Consider the following 25,205-nt stretch of genomic DNA (forward strand, 5'->3'; position numbering starts at 1 on the left):
AGATCTACCCCCACAAAGCGCTCCCCTTGTTCTGGTTATGACCAATGTACCACCTCTTCGTCCCGGCTTAACTGAGGGCTATTGCCAATTAAAGAACAAGGCTATCCATTGGCTCTCAAATAATCTGGAATCTGGCGAGGAGGTGGGACACAATATTCTTATGGCCCGCAGGGTAGCATGGCTGGGGAGTTCAAGGAAGAACAGAGAAGGTGACTGTGTAGTCTTACATTTTAATAACACAGTATCAGTGGCTAGGCTCCTCTGGGAGGATGAACAGAATTTTCTGCCAAGGGAAAATGATATTGAAATCTTGCTCCCCGGGTTCTTCTATAAACCTGGGCCCCATGGGGCACCTACACATAGCAACTTTACAAGACGGAATCCCATTAATCAAACTCGCACCACAATGGGTCCTGGGGGGTGGCATATATCCCATCAGAAGCTAACAGGTCCATGGGGTAGAGGGTTCCAAAGGGATCTAGGTGAAGTGGAGGTCACGAACAGATTTAATATATTGTCCGGGCTTAATGAATGTGATTGACTTGGATCAATCCAAGTTGACTGCACTTGTTTACATGACTCTAGGTCTCCTGACAACCCCGCTACCCATGTAGTTAGAAATGAGGGGAATATTAATACCTTGGAAGTGGTGGGTCACATCACTGATCCTGTGATTCCAACGATAGGATCCTGTAAAGGATCAGTATATCCTGACATGACCAGTGTCGGGAGACTACTGTCAAGGAATATAGCGGGATTGAGCCATAAGCAGGATTCCCAAAATTTTATTAATAGCTTCGATATATGTTTATTCCAAGAGACATGGGTGTGTGAACCTTTATTTCAACAAGGATATTTGAATTACTCTGTACCGGCAACCAAAGGTCCAAAGGGTCGCCCCATGGGTGGATTAACTATTTGGGTACGGCAAAATCTACCCATTAAGGTTAAAGTGGTAGAATTGGGCAGCAAGGACATCCAACTGATAAAACTAGATATGGGTCTCCAAGGGCATCTCCACATATATAACCTGTATGCTAGGGGGAGCAAGGGTGGGAAGTCTGAGGTCTTAGTGGCTTTGGCTTCACTTGTGGAAATCCACTCTTTGGATAACAGTATTGTTATTGACGGCGACCTAAATCGCACATTTGAACCCCTGGATAGCTCTGATGATTTTGTAGGGAGAGTAGAGGATATGCAATGGGGGGTCCCTAAAATCGATCTGGTCCCTGTGAAACGCTGGACAGAGGATATTATATGTTTAAATACCATCTGTCTAGGAAAGGGCCTTAGGGCATTAAATGGGAGAACCAAGAGCGACAGGGGGGGGGGGGGCCTGTACCTTCGATAATGGACGCAGTAGAAGCAGGATAGACTATGTCCTGTGTAGTCTGAAACTTTGGCAATCAGTATGTGATATGGAAGTCAAGATGAGGATTGAAAGTGATCACAATCCATTGTGCGTAGAGCACAAATGGTGGTCACCTTTAACAGTGAGCTTAAATGATGAATTGAATGTTCCACTGTCTGTTCCAACTAACGATATGCGCAGGTTAAAATGGCCCTGCGTATTGGCCAATCTTGAGTCTATGGCCAGTACAAATATTAAGGTTGACAAGGCGATAACCGCCCTGGAGCACGTGAATTTAGTAATTCCAGGGTCAAAGGAAGTAACGGATATTCACGATAATTATTTTCTCACAATCAAGTCACATTTTCAGAAGGCATACAAGAAAAATAAAAAGTTACCTGACAGGCCGGCAAAATGGTATAACTTTCAATGTAGGAAAGCTCGGCTATCCCTGGGTCTGGCCATCAAGAGTAGGGACCTGGTAGCAATAAGAAGTGCCAGAAAGCTCTATAAGGACAGTATATCCTCAGCCAAGAAATTGTGGGATGAGCTGCACTGGTCTGAGTTGAGAGAAGCTTGTAGGGTAAAAGACTCCAGACTTTTCTGGAACATTGTTAAATGGGGTAGAGGTGGTGCACCAGACTGCCCCAGTAACAATGTCCCGGAGTGGGCTTGGGTCAACCATTTTAAACCCCAATACGCTGAAACACTACCGGGCAGTGAGAGGGTTGGGATTACGGCTGTGTATTTTAATGGAAACTTTGTTAGCCTCAAAGAGGTAGAAGTGGCTTTATGTGCCGTGGCTAGGGGCAGAGCCCCGGATTAGATGGGGTCCCGGCGGATCTCTTTATTAATGACAAGGATCGCTGGGCAAAATATATCTTCCTCCTGGTTAATGCTATTGCCCAAGGGACTATGGTACCAACATCCTGGAAGGGTGCGATCATCATACCCGTATACAAGAAAGGTGATCGGTCGTTGCCAGGGAACTACAGACCGACAAGCTTGATTGCTACCATCCAAAAGGTGGTGGGGAGGATGATCGTAAACAGGCTCATGGATTGGGTTGATGAGAACAATGCCCTATCCCCATACCAAGCTGGATTCCGGAAAGCCACCAGTACAGTGGACCAGGTGTTCCACTTTACCTTGCTGCGGTGGGGAACGGTGGTGCTGGGCGAGGGTAGCCTGTATGTTGCTTTTCTTGACTTGCGGGCTGCCTTCGACCTGGTACCAAGGAGAACGTTATGGGTGGTCTTGAGGAACCTGGGTCTACCGGAAGATTTACTAACAATGGTTATGAGGTTACATGAGGCTAATTTTGCCAAAATCCAGTGGGGCAGGAATGGAGAAGTTACTGCTGACTTCCCGGTAGAGCGGGGAGTTCGCCAAGGGTGTGCAATGGCTCCCTTGCTTTTTTCACTATTTATTAATGGGATAGTTGCTTGTATGTTGTCCGTTAGTGTAGATGCGCCCTCTTTGGCGGGCATCAACGTTCCAATTTTGATGTTCGCGGACGACACCCTAATTTTGTCTAAGACCCCAAGTGGCTTGCAACGTGCTCTTCATATCTTTGATGATTTTTGCGGGGTGCACGGTTTGGAAGTCAACGTGGCTAAGACTAAGTTAATGACTTTCAACTGCCATCGTAGTTTTAGACCCAAAATATCTATGAACAGTTGTTTGTTAGAGGTTGTCAAAGCTTTTACCTATCTTGGCATTTACATAATCGATGATTTGAGATGGTCACAGCACATCAATATGGCGGCCCTAAGACAAAGACAAATATCTGGAGCTCTGGGGGTGGAGCATAGAAAATCGAAGTCCAAGCCAATTAAGCCAGTTTTGGAGGTTTACGAGGCCAAAGCCCTAAGGCCTGCTCTGTACGGCGCAGAGCTGTGGGGCTTTGGGAAGCTCCGGTCAATGCAGAAATCGGAAAACAAGTTCCTTAGGGCAGTTACTGGCCTTCCCAAAAGTACCCCATTGCTCCCTCTTAGACTTGACTTGGGGAGGAAGGCAGTAGGGGATTTGGCGAGGTTACGCCCTGTTCTATATTGGAGACGGCTTTGGACGACTCCGGAGATCCATCATTATGCGGAGGGGTTCCTAGCAGTAATAAAAGCAGATGTCTTCCATAGAATAGGATGGTTAAAAGAACTTAGAATCACGCTTTGTGAGCTTGGCCTCCAAACCCTATGGGACAAGCCTTTAGGAGAAGTCTTTCCGAGTCAAAAAGCATTAAAAGGGCTATATTGGGATTATGTGGCCCTGCGAGATTGGAGAAAAACTGCTGCTGACTCTATGACGGGTCGTTTTTTGGAAGCTAAATTGTATCCTATGTTGGAAGACTACTGGGATAGTATAACAATGCCAGGGGACAGGTAGCTCCTATTCCAAATTAGAACAGGTGCGCTCCCTCTTAGATCGCTTACAGGGAGGTGGAGGAGTTCTTCCAATACAGATTGCCCTGTATGTGGAGCTTCAAAAGAAAGCATAGGCCATTTTTTATTTTCCTGTAGGGCTTATGTCATCCCAAGCTAGCCCCAGCGTGTAGAAATCTAGGTACTACCAGTAGCCTAGTGGCTCTGAGAATCATTTGCACCAGCACTTTCATGCCCCTGGTTATAGCAGTCGCTAAGTACCTGGGATGGGCATGGTCTATCAGACAGAGAATTGTAGCCAAGAGTTTGCCCCTGTAAGCACCCTTTTTAGCAATCAGAGTTACTAAGTAATTTTTAGTATTTATATTGTATTAATTATGTATTTTATCTTTTGCTAATGACTGTCAACTAAAAATGAGGTATTTATTTAATGTGGTTTTAATATTTAAATGTATGTATGTGCTTTTATGAGAAATTTACTCGAATAAAGCCTCTTTTGACTTTGATATGATATTATTGAACTTTTCTATCAATTATTTTGAATAAATCACACTCTTTGTTCGATAAATAACATTTTATCAATATTATTCTTATTAATTCTATAATGCTCATTTGTGCAATGGCACAAATACCAACAATGAATTAATGCGAAGAGAGAAAACCATCATTAAATGTCTCACATGTCTCACATCACTAAGTACGATAGCCATTTATTTGAGGGGATAGAATAAGAGACAGCAGTTTCAGTAAACATTATGCATGAAACAATATATTTGGCGGAGTAGATAAGTGAAAAGACAAAGATTTCAGAAATGTACATTTGCATGTACCGAAAATTCTGACCCAAATAAGTCTGTAGGAAAACCACCCCCCTGGCCAAGGGAATGGTGAGAGTCCCTTGAGATAGGATCAAGGGACAAAGAGACAAGACCCAGTACAGGTTAAGGACAAGAACAGCTAGGCCTCCCTGCAAGTTCTAACAGCACAGAGACCGCCCTCATCGCAGCCACCGACGACATCAGATCCCTGCTCGACAACGGGGAAACAGCAGCCCTCATCCTCCTGGACCTCTCTGCAGCGTTCGACACTGTCTGCCACCGCACCCTAGTCCAACCCCTCGGCAACACAGGTGTCCAAGAGAAGGCACTGGAATGGATCATCTCGTTCCTCACAGGAAGAACACAGAGAGTCCGCCTCCCCCGTTTCGATCAGAGGCCACCGAAGTCATCTGCGGCGTACCGCAAGGATCATCACTCAGCCCCACCCTCTTCAACATCTACATGAGACCCCTTGCAGCCATCGCATGCCAACACAACCTCAACATCATCTCCTACGCCAACGACACCCAACTGATCCTCTCCCTCACCAGAGACCCCGCCACCGCCAGAGCTAGCCTACACGAAGGGATGAAAGACGTTGCCGAGTGGATGAAGAACAGCCGCCTGAAACTGAACTCAGTCAAGACGGAATTCCTCATCCTGGGACCATCGCACTCCGCCTGGGATGACTCCTGGTGGCCCCCGCCCTGGGCACCACTCCCAAGCCAACAGACCACGCACGCAACCTAGGCTTCATCCTGGACTCCTCCCTCTCGATGACCAGACAAGTCAACGCCGTCTCCTCATCATGCTTCAACACCCTACGCATGCCCCGCAATAGATCCCGACCGAAACCAGTAAGACGGTCACCCAGGCACTCGTCACGAGCCGACTGGACTACGGAAACACCCTCTACGCTGGAACCACAGCCAAGCTACAGAAAAGACTCCAACGCATCCAGAACGCCTCTGCCCGACTCATCCTGGACATCCCCCGAAGCAGCCACATCTCTGGCCACCTGAGGGACCTGCACTGGCTCCCCATCAACAAGAGAATCACGTTCAGACTCCTAACGCACGCACACAAGTCCCTCCACGACCTGGGCCCCAAGTACCTCAACGACCGCCTGACCTTCTACAAGCCCACCTGCCAGCTACGTTCGACAAGCCTCGCCCTCGCCGCCATACCACGCATCCGAAGAGCCACCGCCGGAGGAAGATCCTTCTCCTACCTGGCAGGCAAGACATGGAACTCCCTCCCCACCCACCTTCGGCTGACCCTGGACCATCTCGCCTTCAGGAGACAGCTCAAGACCTGGCTGTTCGAGCAATAGCAGTCCCATTCTCCAAAGCACCTTGAGACCCTCCGGGTGAGTAGTGCGCTATACAAATGCTATGAGTGATTGATTGATTGATTATTCCTTTTCCTTTCTATAGATCCCCTTTCTTCTTCTTTAACACCTTCCTTTTCAGTTCCGCGGGACAACCAGCTTCAACTATGGAAATAAATAAAGGAAAATTTTACCCATTGGATACAATGCAAAATCGTGGGAACTATTTTAATTAAATTTGTAAAATTAAATTTAGCAACTATTAAATTAATTTAAAAATATATATTTTGTAAATTTCACTTTCAATTATTTCTAATTATAATGTAATACATTTTAAAAATATTATAAATTATTTTATAAATAAATTATAATTTTTAATATTAAAAAAATACATTTACACTACATTTGTTTAATTAACATATACAATAATTTATTTTCCCATCATTTTTTATAAATTAATAAATAGACCCGAAATATTTGTTTACAAAAATACTAGAGTATTAATTATCACATTTATTAGTTACTGCAAGATACATTTTAAAAAAAAAAGTCTTTTTTTTTATTTCCTTTTTTTTATTAAAAACTTAATATATTTTTACTCACTCTTAAAACAATTTCTAACCAAAAAAACAATTTCCATAAAATTATCAAAATAAATACTGTTTAAAGTATTAATTCAATATACTTGAGTATTTGTATCATTTAATAATATTTTTTTTCAATATTATTACCACTTTCATTAATTTTTACAATAATAATACTCTTTTATTAAATAATAACACTAAAGTATTAATTCAATATACTGGATTATTTTTATCATTTAATTATATATAATACCTGAGTTTAATACAAATATTTTTTCCTCACTCTTAAAACTATATGTTTGAAAAAATAACACTTTCAATATACATGACAATATAAATACTCTTTTTTAAATTAATAATACAAAAGTATTAATTTTAAATTCTGAAGTATTTATTCTATTTAATAATTTATTAAAAAAATAAACAACTTCAGTTAATAAAAATATTATTAATACTCTTTTTAAATTATTAATACTAAAGTATTCATTTTTTTAACTTGAATATTTTTTGCATTTATTATTTTTAAAAATTAATTAAACAACTTCAGTTAATAAAAATATTTTTTTCATCAATAAATATAATAAATGACTAACGTAACTTATACATTTTTAATTTAAAATAAATATAATAAAATAAATGTAAAACATAATTATAATAAAATAAATTTAAAACATATTAATTGCGTTGTAAAGGTACTTGCGTTGTAATGGTACTTGCGTTGTAAAAGCATGCGTTGTAAAAGCATGCGTTGTAAATCCACTTGCGTTGTAAAAGTTTCGTTGTAATGGTAGTGCGTTGTAAAAGTTGCATTGTAAAGGTTGTTCACCGTTGTAAAGATGTTCAGAAAGCGGCTAACGACTTGGCTTGTTGAGAAATGAATCCTTTCTTTGTTGGGTATGGATTACTTGTCTCTTAAGACGCTACTGAACCTATTTTGTTTGCGCCCTGCTTGTGAGGTTCTGTTTGGCCCTGTGGCACTGCAGACACACCCCGTTGATAGAACTCATGGGCCTCATTTATGAGAAATGACGCATCGCTGCGTGAAAGAAGTGATGCGTTACTTCTCAGTGCGCACTCCTTGCGACATTCCTGATGCGTCATATTTAATGTATGACGCATCATGTCGCAAGGAGTTACAGATACGTCAGTATTTCTGACATATCTGTAAGCGCAAAAGTGACGCATTGCTGGAGTGTGTCATAAAAGTGACGCAACTCCAGCAATGCGTCCTTTCATATAGGGCAAGTGTTAAGAGAAAGACGTAAGAGTCTTTCTCTTAACACAAATGGTAAAACTAAACAGCATCCTCTTCTTAAAATGTCATTCACAACCGCACTGCATACCAAATAAGTTTGAAAGGCTCTAAAGTTTGATGCAACTTCCTACCCTGACTATGACCCATTGCCTCAATGAGAATGTTGATAGTATCATCCTCTTTGATAGCTGATTTCCACTCATCCTCAGAAATGGTGCCACAAACATATTTAACTTCAGCAACCAAACACTCATCCTCATCATTAGACGGCAAGCACTCCAATGGCAATCTGGATAAACAGTCAGCATTGACATGTTTCAAACCGGGGTAATACTTCACATCAAAGATGAACTCATGTAAATGATAAAGCCACTTTGCTATCCTAGGTGTAGCTCTACCCACACCTCTCATGGAAAACAAATCCACCAATGGCTTGTGATCCGTGCGTAGAATAAACGTAGTCCGCCGCAGTCTGGATCCCACCGCTATTGTAATCTGGCGGTGAGAAAATCACGATGCGCAGTGGGAAGGACCGCCACCACCGGGCTGGCGATGACGGTCCTTTCTGTCATCATAATCAACCCCTCTGTTTGCAATAGTAGTGAGTAAGCTGGTCTGTGGTGTTGGTGTCCTTAAGGGAAGAGAAGAAAGAGTGAGGAAGTTGAAGAGAGAGAAAATTAACATCCAGTATAAAAACCAGTACAAGAAAAACAAGGCATACCCCAAAAAAAACATTCCCTACTGTTAGTAAAGTGAAACAGTGGAAACCACTAGTGGCCGTCAAGCTAAGTATCCACAACACCTTCTATTGTTCAAGTGAATGGTCTGTTTATGCTTTCTGGTTTATACCTATCCAAACAGTAAGACGTTACTTCTAGAGTGCAGAGGAAAAAAATATGGTATGATTTAAGAAAGCCAATGTAAAGGAGATTAAATGGCAGTTGGCATTGAAGGTGCATTTATTCCTGTGCAGGTGCATGTTGCGGTGATCCCACGACCGTGCCTTTCTAAGGCTTTTTTGAACCTAAGAAAGGCACCGACCTTGGACCACTGCAGCACACACTGCCTGCCAGAATTAAACCAGTTATTCGGCAGGTGGTCTGACTTTGAGTTTGGCAGTTTTCCTGCAGGGCACTGGCATGGTGGCCCACAGGAAGACCGCCAAACTCATAATCAGGCCCTAAGTGAAAGGCCTGAGTCAAAATTTGACCTTCACACTAAATCATTTTTCTGGAGCTTTTTCCCCTCAATGACCAGCAAGGCACTTTGTCAGGCTGGATTCAGTACAGGTTCACTGGCTTGGATTTCAGCGACGCTGTGTCAAATCCTTGAAGTCTGGAGCTCTTGAGCTTTCAGTGGGATGAACCTGAAATCCAGGCCAGCTCGAGAATAAAGGTAGCCATGTTGACTCTCAATGTAGGGTTTGTCATTTCATTGAATTCAAAAGTTGCTCCAAACTTCTGGAACTTCTTCCTGAAGTCCTTCCTGAGTGTTCAAAGTGTCTAAAACACAAATCCAAGGGTCTGTAGTCTCCTTGGGATGTCTGCACTACAATTCCCTTAATGCACCTGGCCAAATCCTTAAAAAGTCCATTGGATGCACTCCAGGATGAGGACTCTTCGTGGAGGGGATGCAGGTGGAATCTGTTAACCTGTAGCTTGCAGGGAGTCCACCCCTTGGACCTTCAGAGTCATTCTGGTGCTGAGTCCCACGGTGTGGCGCAGGAGCAGTCCTGATGAGGGTAGTCTGCTTGGTGCAGGCCAGGGCATCAGCAGGGCAGTCTTTTCTTCTTGTTTCTTCAAGCAGCAGATCTGAGGAGCTATGCAGGTCTCCCATATTTATCCATGGTTCCTGGGTGCCACGCAGGGGGTACCCCTGACCAATGGGATGCAGGGTACCACCCAGTTGTATGACCACTTACTCCAAAGTGTGGCATATTCCTATCCCAGAAAGCATAATTCTTTCAAAATCCAGCATGGAGGAATTCTCTCCAGAGGAGCTGGATGAGGCTAACCCAACGTACTGGTGGGGCTAATTTTCCTTAACACTCCCTTTCCAACCTTCTCTCTAATCTATTTAAGAAGCTCCTGTGTGGCTAAAAAATCAGGCTGTAGGGGTGGGCCTGTGCTGCCCTAAAGTGACATTCTCTCTTTGAAGACCAGTTTGGCTACCCCTGTACTTCTCCACCCATAGGAAACCTATTTTCATCTCTTACAGGACACTACACTCCTCAACAGGCAGCTGTGACACAGCATGTGAGCAGGCTGGCCAATAAGGAGAGAGCAGCCAGAAAGTTGGACTTTAGCTCACAGAAAAGAAAGTGTAATAACGTCTTTCCTGTAATAGTTATTACAAATCCAACAGTGGCAAGTTGTGTTTATTCTAATTATTAGTTTGATACCTTGAAGTATATTTCTTTACATTGCTCCTATCAATATTTATAGTTAAATATTATATTACAATGTTAGCCTATCGAGCATTTCACTACAATAGGGAAAATGTAATCAGCAGTTGTTCCCTCACCAGGTCGTATAATACATATTTTATCATTTCTCTGCTTATAGTTACAAAGCACACTACCCTTGGGGCACCTAGGTGAGACCTTCGGGGTGACATATGAAAAAATAGGGTAATTTGAGACTTTGGAAGTACCTGTAAATTCAAAGTCGAATATGCATATTACTTTATTTTAAAAACAGTCTGCAAAGCAAGGCTGTTTTTTAAAATGACAGCAGGCAAACCAGCAGCACGCACACTAGTGCATTAAATCTACTGGGCCTCCAAACCTCCTAGCCCATTATATACTGGAAACGTATAGGTAGGTGGAATCCCCCTAGTCCTATTATCTACTAGGGACACACAGGGTCTGTCAGTGGCAATTGTAATTAGACCATATACCTTCACAGCAGAGCACTGGCCCAGGGCCTAATAAGCAGAGCCCAGGGCACAGTCAGGGTCAGTTACCACCAGTACCAAGCAAGAAATGGGGGTGATCAGGGCAAAAATGATGACTTTCTCACATTTGGTTTCTGTGACTCTTTCAATTAGTTCATGAAAGTCTTTTTACTTGCCAATAATTTCACTTAGCATCATGTTTTCTGTTTCCCTTTGTAGATTGTGACACATCATAAAAGCCATCAGTATTTGGACGATCGGGTCCATGGACACTCCAATGGCACTCTACTCCTTCATTAAAGACTCTCAAACTAGAGGTTCAGGTTCAGGTTTTTGGCCAGTTTTCATCTATTTTTAGGTCCTTTCCTATTCAAGTCAAGTCAAAGCATCTTTATTCGATTCACAGAATCATCAAAGCATCAGAAAAATACTAAGAATATTATTAAAAAAGCGTATAGAGTACATTAATCCTCATGTTGATTACAGTACAGTACATGAGGCCTAATATTTACAGTTAGCAGCAATAAGATGAGCTCCATAAAGTGCAAAGTACAGAGTGCAATATCATCAAGGCTTCTTTTACAGTACTTAGTTCAAAAAATAAAATGTAGTTTGTAGTTTTGTGCTGTCATTGGCTATATACAACATGAGCATTTAAATATCATATGACTCCCATAAGGAATAAAATCATATTTAAAACATTTTAAATTTAGAATTTAAGCCCTTTCTTCCTCCTTATAAAACTGATAGCCAATAAAAATCTACAGACACCAAATACAATAAGCTTGTAACTGTCAGTTTTTAAGATACACAGCATTTCAGTATATTTTCTAGTACTCAATTTCCTGCCCAGAGGTTTTATCCATTTCCTGCTAGGATTTGCGTAAGCAGGGCAGAAAAATAAGACATGCGCGATGTCCTCCTTGCTTCCTAGATGGTACTGGGTACACTTACAGTCTTTTCCCCCTTCCTGTATCATTCCCCACTTGGATGTGAAAGCCTTTATCTGGAGAGTACCATACCTGAATTTCAGATACAATACCTTAGCAAGTAGAGGTTCAATTTCATCTAAAAACGGTTCAAAACGTGGGGTTATTTTGAACATCGGAAATTGAGTTGTAAGTGTACCAGATCTACAGTTTACAGTGACACTGTGCCTAATAAAATTGCAGTAAATGGTTTTAATTTCCCGCTTTGAATCCTGGTTCAGCGTACTCGGATGTTCCCAGAATCTACTCAAGCCCAGGTCCAGAAGCCATTTGCGAATATGGGCCAACCACAGGAAAGTTACGTGAATGTCGAGAACCAATAATTCACTAAGTGCTTGTCTATAGGTTTGCAATTCCTTGGTGGTCCATATTCTGATCCAAAATGACAAATTCATCCAGACCGCCCTTTTATTTGATTCGTTTTATGCCCAGGTCATACATTAAGGGGATCACACGTGTATTTTGGGGAAGGGCAATTAGCCTTCTTAAAACCTTATTTTTCCCCAGAGTTAGAGGGGAAAGTGACCCCCCCCACCCCACAGCTCTGAGCCATACAAGGCAGCAGTTTGGCCCTGGACTTGTAGACTTCTAGGGCTGGTGTAATAGCCTTTGTCATAGTTGCAAAGAGTTTTTTTATAACTGGTGCTGAGTTTTGCATTAAAATTGATCTCAATTTCGTTATCTGTGGGTTCCATGAAAGTTTAGAATCAATGGTTACCCCGAGGTAAACAAAGCTGGAAACACGCTCTAAGATCGCTCCATCCAGCTTTGTATCATTTTTAAAACACTTATGAAGCCTTATGGACATGTTTTTATTACTGGGTTTATTTCCAACCCTTTTAGTCTGCAATGTTCATCAAGAGTATTTAAAAGATTTTGCAAGCCCTTTGGCGTTTGCGACAGCACTATTGTGTCGCCAGCAAATGTTAATGCGCAAATATGGTTCCCTCCTAGTTTTGGGGAACCGTGTTTAGATTTTTACAGGAACTCAACCATATCGTTAACATATAAGAGGAACAGAGTTGGCACCAGGACGCAGCCCTGGCGCACCCCTCTCTTGACTTATATCTCGTCTGTGAGTTCCCCCCTTTGCCCCAACTGACTTTTGCAAAGTTATCCTAGTGAAGCCTAATCAACTGAACTAGAATATTTCTTGGTACCCCCTGCTGTAGTAAATTTAACCATAACAGATCTCTGGGGATTGAATCGAATGCAGGCATTAAATCAATAAAGGCCTCATATAAGTGGCCAGATCTTAGCCTAGTGTATTTCCAGGCTGTAGTTACGAGCCTGATCACTTGGTCTGTGGTACTGGTTCTCCTTCTAAAATCCGCTCGGCATGGGGAAAGTACGTTGTTTTCAATCATCCAGTCATTTAACTTATCTAGGATCTGTTTGGCATAAACCTTTTGAGTTATGTCTATCAAACTGATAGGTCTATAGTTAGCGGGATCGGCCCTGCTGCCCTTCTTGTATATGGGGACGATCTCCGCGCCCTTCCAAGATTCTGGAATGGGCTGGCCTGTAGCGATTGCATTGCATAAAAGATTAATATATGGGGCCCACACCTCAGGCGCGTGTTTAAAGAGGTCACCCGGTATCTTATTGGGGCCAGGAGCTTTCGATGACTTGTTAGCAGCTATGGCCAGTGTGGTATCCTCTATGCTGAATTGTAACGGGACAATCACATTTGACGTCATGAGATCCTCAATGCTTCATGTGGGGTCTCTGATTATTATAGCCGGAGAGGCATATAGGTGAGCAAAATGTCTATGCCAGGTGCAGGGGTCCAAATTATAGTCTTGAACCGGATTATTTAATTTACTACCATTGGCAATAATCCACCAAAAAAAAGGATTGATCACATGCCTTTGAAGCTGTTATCAATCCTTCCCAACTAGCATCTTCTTAGTTTCTACGGGCTACTTTCAGAATTTTATTATATGCATTTCTTTCTTGCCTAATCATAACTATCTCCTTAGTTTGCAAGACCCTTATGAGACGTTGTTTGGCCGCTGCAAATTCTTTGTCGAACCATGGGTTAGACAACCACATCTTATTACTATATTTGACCTTCCCAGTATCAGATTTAGTTAGGTAGGGTTTTATATTTTCTACCAACTTTTGATGGATCTGTGTTATGGGTATGATTTCAGGGTACACTTTTAAAAAGAGCGATACAAGGTCACTAAAGATATTATAAATACAAGTAAGGGGTTCTACCTTTTCCAGCATAGATGGCCATTTTACTGCCCTCCTGTTATTGCTCACTATAGGCTGTATGACCTCTGTGCCCATTCCAGGTTGTATCAATGAGTGTAGTAGGAAATATTTCCCTGTGAGATCTAAACACAGAGGGAAATGATCACTTTCCCTTCTGTCATCAACTGTAAAGTCCTGCACGTAAGCCCAATAAGCAACACTTATCCTGATGTAATCTATCCGGGATGAGGAAAGACCCCTCGAAAAAGTATTAGAACATTCAAGATCCGAGGGGGATCTGCCATTGCAAGACATTAGTCCTTTCTCTTTAGTAAAATTGAGTAATTGAATTGCAGAGACAGAGCATCCCAGAGTCTTTTCTGTCCTAAGGGGCGGAATACCCAGTGCTAGGTCTTCTTCCTCAAAAATTGTATCTAATCCCGACAAAGGTTCATAGCAACAGTTAAAATCACCTCCAATTATAATGGGCCCATTGGATTAAGTTGAGTCAAGGACTTCTTCTAAATGCTGAATTCGTGGTGATTCTTTTGAATGCTCTGTTGGTCTTAAATATATTAAATAAGTACAGCCAGGACTTATTTGGAAATTATAAGCTTAAACCCAGTATATCATCTGTGGCAGTAGGTAACATTTCTACAGAGGCATTTACATGATTTTGTATCCAAATTAAGAGGCCTCTGATGGTCTCCCTCTAACTAATTGTTGGGCCTCTATACTAAATGTTCTATAGCCTTCTTTAAATAGTGGTTCCCTTGCCCAAGTCACTTGAAAAAGGCAGAGATCAAAGTTATCAAAATAATCCTGCCAGTCAGGCTCTTGGAGTTTTTTTGAAAGGCCGGCTATATTCCAAGACACCATCTTCACACAGTCTGGAGTTAGATATATTGATTTATAAGCGGGGCAGCCACAATCTGATGTTGTATATGTTAGTTTGTTAGCGGGGGAACCATCGTTATTAGTACAATTAAACCTTTCTGACTCCAGAATATTAAATGCTTGGCTTCCATCAAGGCTGTGTCCTTCATGAAGTGCGTTCACATTAAGTTGGTCATCCACTTCAATTACATCTTGGTCCTCAACCATTGAATACGCTGTCCCCCCGGGGTATATAGATTCCACCCCTGTTTCAGTCAATCTACGGCTTCAAGATTGCTTTGCCCCCCAGAGGCATGTGTGGCAGTGCTACATCTGTCTATACAGGTTTTGTTTTGCCTAATGCAGATTTAGGAATTAAAAAAAGAATGAGTTCTTAAGTTCATGGTTATTAAGTTCTCAGCAATAATTTGGGAGTAAAATGTTACCCTTATGTAATCTAAATCACCCTCATCTTGCTTTATCCGTTCAGCACTTTTTATATCAGATCTTCTTATGGAGAGGCACTGTCGTTCCTTCCTGATCCAATGTGTGACTTTATTTACAAGGGAATCCCTATCTTTCCTAATACCCGGCTTTAATTTTGGGACATTGGTAAGAAACACATTATGAAAATTCAGTTTCTCCTTAATCGGATGGTGAAGTGCCTGGTGTAATCCATGTTTCCACTCGGGACCCCTATACCCTCTCCCAAAGTCCTGAGCGCCCTTTGTTGGTCTATTTGGATGTAGAGTTTCTAGATTTATGTTTGTACATTGCGACTGTTGGTGCAATGTGAGCAGTCTAGGGTGCTCATGCATATTAATCGCATGGCTCCCCAAGGTAGATGGAGGGTAAGGTTTTAAAGTTGTATTAGTGGTATGATGAGATTTTGTCGTTATATGTTTTCTATCCCCTGGTGCATAAATTACACCTCCTGAGTTTCTGTGTAAGTGAGTAGTTTGTGCCTCGATCATCCTTTTGAGTGTCAAAACCTCTTCTTGGACTACATTTAATTTTGTATAAAGATCCAACACAAGTGTATGAGTGTCATGTGGCTGTACCTGCGTGTGAGTCCCAATTAAACTCAGTTTAGTAGGCCTACTTACATCTTTTCCAATGGTTTGCTCTACTTGCGTTCCCTCCGAGTTATCTACTAATGGTAAGTATCACTTAGAGCACTCTACATTTATAATCTCTCTATGTATTGGGCTTCCTTGATTCCGATCTATATTATCTATGTCATCTAATCTAGGGGGGGTGTAACGTCAGTACCCAATCCAGTATTTAAAGGTGGTGTAGTTGATGGTTGCAACGGTGTTTTATTGTGTGCTTGGTGAACTATAATAGTTGGGCTGTTGGGCCTTGCTGTGGTCACACTAGGCCTGATTCGCAGAACTAACTTAAGACAAAATCCTAAACTTACTACTTTTGGTATTCACAGAAGTTAGGATTTTGTCTTAAGTTTGTCTTAAGACAGACTTAAGACAGACTTAAGACAAAATCCTAACTTAAGTCTGTCTTAAGTGTGTCTTAAGACAAACTTAAGACAAAATCCTAACTTCTGTGAATACCAAAAGTAGTAAGTTTAGGATTTTGTCTTAAGTTAGTTCTGTGAATCGGGCCCTTTGTCTTTTCTGCTGTAATAGGATGACATTTTACTTTTTCCCTTGATGCTGGACTCTTTACCATTAGACAGCATATTTTCTACCTCTTCTATTAAATCGTCAATAGCAGCTAAAGTACAGTTCTCTACTGCAGATTTGGCCAGTTTTTGTGTCCTTGCTATCTTTTTCCTCCTGCCATTGTTTCCGCTGCTTTTCTTTTCCCCATTGTTGCCCAAATGCTTTGTTATAGGAACTGATTTTGTAAGGCTATAATTGGTATGATAGCTTTAGTAGGGTTAAAGCTTAGGCAAGCAAGGAATATCTATCAGCAAATTGCACAGTTTGGGGGCAATATTAGAAGGGTAGAGTAACATGTACCAAGGCAGGTACCTTATATTCAATAATTTAACCACAGTACAATCAATATAGCAATATGGCAAAATGATGTTCCAAGATTACCACAGCATTCTATCCATATATTTTGATATCCTCAATTCGCATGTTTATGCATGCTTGTGCCGTAAAAGTCCTCAGCAGATAGTTCGCTAAAAAATGATGCTTTAAGTAAAATCCGACTAACAATTATTCAGTAGTCACTGTTCAGTGTAGACTGAATACAAGATAGTTCGTGTCCCACTTCGACATAAATATATAGTCTTACTGCAGGAATACAGGCGTGCTGTGAGGAGATCAAGGGGGGTAGCCCAGTCCAGCCTTATCCGGTCTTTGATGGGCACAGACTGGCCCGCCCTTGGCCCGCATGCGTTCCGCGCTGAGGGAGCCCGCGCCCGTTTTTTAAGCGCCTCCAGGCGCTGGATATGTAGCTGTTGGTGGGCACCAGAGGGAGCAGGCAGGCAGTGTGGGCGTTGTGATCCTCTTTCTAGAGCCGGTGATGGCAGCACAACAAAAGTGGGACGCCTATTGATTTGGACATCTTTTTGCTTACTGTACTAAGTAAGGAATAGAAAGCAGTATGAGGGAGAAATTGTGAGTGTTCTTACAGAAATTCTTTGAAATTCCCACGTTATGGGGCATTGTCTTTGATAAAGTTGTGATGGAAAATAGCCACAAATCAGATTCAATCCACAAGATTGCTAGGAGATACTAACAGATTTTAATGAGCTTGGGTGTTAACCACTCTTTTAAGGCTGAGATGCAGACTGAAAACAGGCTGTCGATGATGGCACCACTATGAGCTCAAAGCATGCTGGAGACAAATATACGCCATGCAATTAATTACTGATCATTTCACTAAATTTGTGGATACACACTTTCACTTAGGAGTGCTCTATTCTCCTAAACATAGATTGCGGCATGTAAGCTTCAATTGGAATTTCATTAATTTTTAATAGGAAAGATGTACTTGTAGAAATATAAAACTCAAAATGTATTTACTAACAAGACGTACATGTACACAAATATTGGTTAAAACTATTTCAAATACACATATGTTAATGCCTCATTTATTTAAGCCCTCACTTTGGACAATTGTTACTAAATGAAATCATCCACCATTCTAACAAAAACACAGAGGTTGCACTATTTCACAGAGTACAAATACTTCCTTGGGGCCTGATTGATAAAGGTAGTGTAAGTCTCCCCTTTTTTGGTATTCACGAATGCATTTTGAGAGTTTTACGACTGCAGAGGCTCTGCACTCGTGGTGGAAACCTCGCTCATAAAAAGATGGGACAGGTCTATCTTTATATGTGCGGAGTCTCCCTAATGTGTATGTTGACTCCCCAGTCGTATAGATACTACTAGTATAATTCCTTAGTGAATACAAAAAAAATCTTAAACGTACACTAAAGTGTAAGTTTACCTTTGTGAATCAGGACCTCAGTATCTCAAAGAAATGTTTCTAATAGAATTCATAGTAGAGTCCCAAAACTCATTAAAGGAATCTTGTCTGTATCAATATGATGTACTTCACAATTGCAATATCCATAATTGTCTGATACTAGGTATTCTACAGCCCATGCAAGACTGACGGCAGTGCTCCTTACTCTTTTGTGGGGACCTGAAACAAAAAAGGAGGGGTCGTAGCATCACCAAGGCTTCTGACAGAGTGATCTACTGATTGCTTCACACATATAAAATCTATCTCAGGTCTTGCAACAAGTGACAAATGTGACCGAATTCCGGGTTTGATCTGATGGAACAATGCAGTGCACATGTGGTTTATTGTGCTTAGTTGCATCCTAAAGGATATGAATGTCGGTATGTGAAAATAGTCTTTACTCTTTGCTGTCCACCCTATGTATACGAATCGTTGTGCCATAAAACCGAGGCCTTTGCATTAATGAAGGAAACGTATATATATCATAAATATTGTCAGGATGTTTGTTGAATTGGTATGCTTGCATTCAAAGTCTCTTCAATAAATAATTTAACTACAAAACCAAAGGAGGCAAGTCTTTAACCTTCTTATCTTCCAAATCTTGGAACTCAATTCCCAACAATCTCAGATCCTTAACTCAGGCAAATCATTTCAGAAAGCAGCTTAAAACATGGTTCTATTCCCTCCCTGACGATCATGTAATGAATCTCATCTAGACCTCTAGTCTTACTCCTGCACACTGTCTATCTAGCACCATGATGCTCCTTCTGGAGCGATAGCTGCGCTTTAGAAATACACAATACAATACAATACAATACAATACAATACAATAAGCGTGCCCTTAATGGACCCAAAAAGTAATTTGAGTGTCTACCCTTATATTATCTATGAACGTTTTGTGCCTCTTTTATAAACATTGTGAAGGATTTTGTATGCGTGGTTTGTGTAGAATTATGGGCCAGATTAGGATGGCGGGCAGACTCCCATGCACCCGCCACACTAATGGAGATGGGGACGCCCAACACACAGTCGGGGGTCCCACAGGCCAAATTACAATGCGGCCGTGACTGTGGCGTGCACATTGTCCAGGTTTTCCATGGCACGGGTGCTGCTTGCTGCAGGACCGGCAGCATTGGAAAAAAGGGATGTGTAACACATCCCTGTACTCCGTGGCAGGCACCATGTGGTGCCTGTCACTTGGTACAGGGATCTATTCCCCCCACACCCAATATCAAGGGCCCGGGATGAAGGGGGGCCGCTGTGGGTCCCCAATGTCCATCCCACCAGTCTTTCCATGGCAGATTCTAGCAGTGGAAGACTACGTATAGTTATATTACACAGCATACTGAGACACACATGAGTCTCCTGAGGCACAGGGCTGCATGGCGATGCATGAAGACAGCCTTGCACACGGATATGGGTGACACTAAGTCAACTAACTTACAGTCATCCACAGTGTGTGTTGGTATTTACAGAGATGGGAAGATAAGTGCTCCACGTTGAGACACTCGGCATTAGCATATTAAGGCTGGGGCGGCCTAAGGCATGTGCAAGCTGTGCACCGGCACAGGGCCGTCAAACCCCAGGGGCCGCCACGCCAATAAACATCTTCCCGAGCTCCGCCCCGCCCGGACCCACCCCCTCTTCCGGGGCCCCCTACCTACGCTCCCTGCCCAGGGCCGCCATGAGCCTAGAGCCGCCCCGGATTAAGGATGCACAAGCATGGACACAATACATGCACAGACACGTTCTCATGCCTTACTGAACTAATTGTAACAGTCGGTGCATGATTTATGCACAGCGAGCGACTCTGCAACAGTATGGAATAGGTGCACAATGAGGTACAAAGAGAGTTCACGCACTAACACGCCCTGTTGCCTTACTGAATAAATGAAGCAGTCAGATTGCGCTGTATGGGAATGCTCCAACGGTTTTATGCGGGTAAAAACTAGCACAGAATGGGCACACAATGACTGGCATGAACACAATTCACCATACAAAGGGACAATGGTTTACATTAGCACAACTAACTAGTGTGCTTGCCCAGAGTTAGAACAGTGAACATCACATAACTTTTTGGAGGATTTATGGATCGTTTGCTTGACTTTTGCAGAATATACGTACAGGCAGATTGTTCCATGCCAGTTTTGTTGATGAGTTTGGAATCACAACTTGGTATTGGTGGTTGACTCGGATGAGTTTCAACCACAGATATTGGACTATTCACTGTGCCAACTTTTGGTAAGTTGGAGTAGAGTGTGGCAACTTCTCATAATGAAACACCCTAAGAATTTAGTGGAAATATATTGATGATGGGCTTTGGTTTCTATGTTCCAATGTTTGCAGGGACTAAGTCAGATGACAATTGTCCTGAGGAGACCCAGAAACTCAACAGAGGTCGAAACTTCAACATTTGTTTCACTTGGTTGCTTTGACTATTGTTTAGTCGACATGCTGGGATGTGATACCCACATTTCTTTATCATCCGTACATAGAACCAGTGAACTTTTTATTCTGAGTCTTTTGTGTACATATTGTATATGTTCTTCACACCAGAGCACTGCGTCGCCTGCACTTATGTTAGTAATTATACTGTCATCTGCATATGAAAAGAAACATATTCTGACAAATAATACAGAAAAATAACCCCAGAAACCATTGTCATTTTTTTTAAAAACATTGCTTAATTTCCTGTTTACATTAGAAAACTCAAAGTGTGTAGATACCACTTAAAATTTATGAGTGAATACATGGAATGCGAGCTTCCACAAAGGAAGGTAGATGGGGGCTCATGGTTTTGAATAGAGTCCCATGGCGGACGTTTGCATATAAGTATTAGTAACCCTGGTCCACGTGGGCATACTAGGTGTTGTCCTTGTGATAATATATAGTTATAGTAAGGGAATATCACACTGTACAAGTATCTTTGTCACTTTATTTCCACTTCCCTGTGCGACCTGTGAATATAACGGCTAGGGCGCTCGACCTCGGACCTGGGGATCTGGGTTCGAGTCTCGGTAACGACGCCAAAACCTCCTGTGATTCAGGGCAAATCACTTAATCTCCCCGTGCCTAAAAATGAAAGTGTGTCCTCATGTAACGTAACGTAACTGGAAAAATATGTAAAGCGCTCTGATACCTGATTCGGTTCGGGTTTAGTTCGCGCTATATAAAACTCTGCAAAAAAAAAAAAAAAGGACTAGAATCCCACCAGAGAGGTCCAGTTATGAGGCAATGTGAAACACATCATGGGACAGGCACTTTACAAGCAGCACTGATGTTCGTGGCCACTGTTCCCTACTTTGTAGTCTATTTGTTACCCTTGTTTGCCACAGGTAGCAGTCATATCACCTTTAAGGCAATACATTAGAATAGCTGCACTTGTCTAACTAGTCTTGTCTGGTTGTGTCTCCCTCAAGGGTGGTCTTAGCACCACTGATGAGATGTGCCTTGCCTTCCTGGTCTACTACCCCAGAAACAACATCACACAGTGCTTGAGCATCCCAGATTACTACCTTGTCACTTCATTCCTTGGCTTCGACAACACCAGGTATGTGTATATTCTCATCTTGTATCTGATGTAAATATATAAATGAGCTACTGTTAATTCTCATTTTGCCAAGTTCAAATCTTCCAGTCAAGCTCTTTGCTCTGTGAGGTGTATCCCCTTCTCAGAGACAGGGTATGCTGTAGCCCCCACTCACAACAAGTGAATTCTTCCCTTTGAATTCCGGGGAAAAGCATATTTACTATTGCTGTTTTTCTAACTCTGTCCATCCGTCTGGCATTTAGGAATCTCATCGTCCTCCCGCTAACACCAAGCATGGATGGCACCTCCCCAAGGGAACAAGCAGGGAGGACGGTAGGGCCATGGGGACTAGAGCTGGAGTTGGAGTAATGAAGGTTATCACTAAGCAATGGGTTTGGTGTCATATCATATGACCTGTCTTGCTTGCCTTGTACTTCCTTCCAACAGGCTTTGGCCTTAGACCATACATCTGGAAAAAGGGGTATTCTTAAGTACTGAATGTGGTCCCACGACCAACTGATCTGACAAACACAAATAAATTCAACCAGCAATTGAGGTGTAACACGCCAAGACCATTAAGGTACACTTGAAGTCAGAAATAGGATAACAGACCTGTAATTTCCTGGGGCTCAATGACTTCCCTTCTAGGATGGTCAAGATAAGCAATCTATGATTGCAATTTCTGATTCTGGACAGAAAGGTCAATCTGCACTCAAGTTGACCTGGATATTATGTTATTCAGGCACCGACACTCAGCAGACAATTTGGAGCCCAAGCTCGACAAGCGGGTTACTAATAGGAATGCAAAATGTTGCCATCTCACCCATGTATGAATCAGGACCTCTACCTCTCAATCAGTTTAGAGACACGTCCTTGGGTCAAGTATTGCAAAAACACCAGCTGTCGTCAGCCTTTGTAAATGGAATGGCTACAAACCAAAACCAGGCTGGCATAGCCAAAGAAAAGAAAAACCCCATATCAATTTAAAAACAAAAATGGCCCAAAGATGCACTGCCAGCACCACTGCAAAGATTGATGCAATTAAATGCTGTACTTTTATTAACACCACGCCAGCAGCTAAACCTCTATGGACCATTTTCTTTTGTAAAATAATCCAAATGTATCAGTTTCTATTTAAGTCTGAGAAACCTTCCTACCCTCATAAGCACAATTCTAGTGTGACCCAAGTGGTCTCCTCATTCCAGGGTTCCTATATTGTGTGGCGCATAGTAGATAGGTCTCTCTAATTTTTCATTTTAGACACCCCTGCATTATCATCTGCCTGCAAAATGGCCTTTCAGAATAAATGCCGATTTTGCTTCCAGTGCTTTAAGGAGAACCTTGTGATAGCCACATTTGTTGGGTTTGTTGTCTCCAGACTCTGTTTCACAAACAATACTGGAAATTCAGAGGAGACCTTGCTTATTGCAGAAAAAAGTATTTGCAGACTGTGCAAAAATTGTGACAGCCCTTTCGAGCCTCCACTGTATGTGGTAGTGGCAGAGGCCATAGCCGTCAGAAGGGACAGTAATGTTCTTCTTCCTCAAACCCTGCCATAACTAAAGCATATGCTTTTTCTAATCGGCTGGCTTGCGATTACCTCGGACTGGTGAGTTATGCAGGTTATTCGACATGGTTACACCCTTCTGTTCATATCTTTCCCCCTCCTGTGATCATACTTTCATTCTCTCCCAAGAAGTTCACTGTTGGACAAGAAGGCCACAGATTTTGCCCAGAGGTAGAGAATGGAACAGGCTGTTACTCCCACTGCTGGATGTCAGGCTCATACTTATTCTAGAGCTTTGGTTCTTGATCACCTTCCTTGTGACTGGCATGGTAAAGATTCAGGCCCTGTCGGCCAAAGTCCTCTCTGCCCTGTATCCAAGGGATTGCAAGACCCATCTTTCCATGTGCCCATCCTATAGTCTCACAGACGTTTCCTTCAGTTTGTGCTTGAGTCAAATTACTTTCAGTTTGTGTGCTATTCAGGTGGCCCTGAAGACTTTTCACCCATTCATCTAAGGTAAACAGTTGAACTTCCTAGTAGACAGCAAAACTGGCTGGCGACTGGTACTTCAACAAGTAGTGTGGTATGATTGTATAATATTTAGATAAAATATTGAGTTAAAAATATCCCAATACCACAGTATCGAATTTTAAATATTGTGATATGGAAATGTCATGAGCAAGAATTTTGAAGTCAAGAATATCGATTTTAAGGTAAGAAATATTGAATTTTAAAATATCAAAGTCATTATTATAGTTTGCAAAAATATGGTTGTTTAAAATATTGATGCTTAAAATATCGAGGTCATTAATACAGTTTGCAAAAATATAGTTGTTTAAAATATATTTTTTTAATTATTGTTATGTCTTTATGTAATATTTTGAATGTATATGATGTAATTTTATGTATAATTATTGTTTATGTTTCTTAATGTATGTGTTTAATCTTTAGTAGTAATTAAACTTTTATTGAATTTAATTTTGTGTTTTTTAGTTCCGTTGCGGGTTGTGGGTTTACAGGGGTATAGTAATTATAATAAATGAATGAGTATTTTATATTTAATATTATTTGTTAATTGATATTTAATTATGTTACTGTTGTTGTAATTTTTTTTCTAAATATTTTAGGTACGGGTTGTGGAATTTATGGGGTGCAGTGGGGGAAGTAATTTAATTTATAAAAATTAGTTGCCTGATAATATTAATTAATTGATTGATAATTCATTATGTTAATCTGGTACTTTCCTTTTTTAGTTGCTGGTTATTAAAATATAGGGGTAAAGGTGGGAAGTAATTTGATTTTAATTTTTTAATAATTAGTTGTTTACTGAATATTAATTAATTATTTGATAATTAATTATGTTAATGTGGTAATTTATTTTTTATTAGTGGGTTGTGAAAATATAGGGTTAAAGGGTGGAAAGTAATTTATTGTTTAATAATTAATAATCAGTTGTGACTTATTATTAATTCATTAATTGATAATGAATTATGTTAATATTTTAATTACAATTTTTAGGTGTTGGTTGTGGAAATATGGAGGTAAAGGGAGGGATGTCATTTTAATTTAATTTATTTTGGATGTTACATGGTGGGAAGTAACTACATTAAATGTATGTAATAAATAATGTTTTTGTTGATAAATAATTTCTAAATTGAAATATTTATTTGTATGACAATTATTTTATTATTTTATTTTTCATAATATTTGTAGGTATTAGAGATATGTATTTAACATTGTCTTGTTTTTAAATGTATCATATTAAATATATGTGGATTTTATTTGTCAACATATTTATATTTACTTTGTTTTTGGTTTGGTTTTATTTTGTTGAAGATATTTTGTTTGTTAGTAATGTTTAATGTTTTTAATGTTAAACTTACTGGAGTGGAAACAGTAGATTTTATCCCAAGGCAAGCCAAAACCTTCCCTACTGTTGTATTCACTTGAGTGGGAATAGTACATTTTACCCCTCTGCTATCCAACACTTTCCCAACTGTTGCACTGACTGGATTGGTAATAGTAAATGTTACCTCTCTGCTAT

General features: G+C 41.1%; 1 protein-coding gene across 1 annotated transcript in view; it reads left to right on the top strand.

The window, feature by feature from the left end:
* LOC144769773 (DBH-like monooxygenase protein 2) overlaps positions 1-22,023 on the top strand; it is a 248,912-nt gene extending 226,889 nt beyond the window's left edge. Inside the window, exons 11-12 of the mRNA XM_078653958.1 lie at positions 21,545-21,675; positions 21,918-22,023. Of these exons, the coding sequence (XP_078510084.1) occupies positions 21,545-21,675; positions 21,918-22,023 (237 nt within the window). The remainder of the gene's footprint in view (positions 1-21,544; positions 21,676-21,917) is intronic.
* Positions 22,024-25,205: the final 3,182 nt, after the last annotated feature.

This window comes from Lissotriton helveticus, chromosome 7, assembly GCF_964261635.1.
Source record: "Lissotriton helveticus chromosome 7, aLisHel1.1, whole genome shotgun sequence".
Lineage (NCBI taxonomy): Eukaryota > Metazoa > Chordata > Amphibia > Caudata > Salamandridae > Lissotriton > Lissotriton helveticus.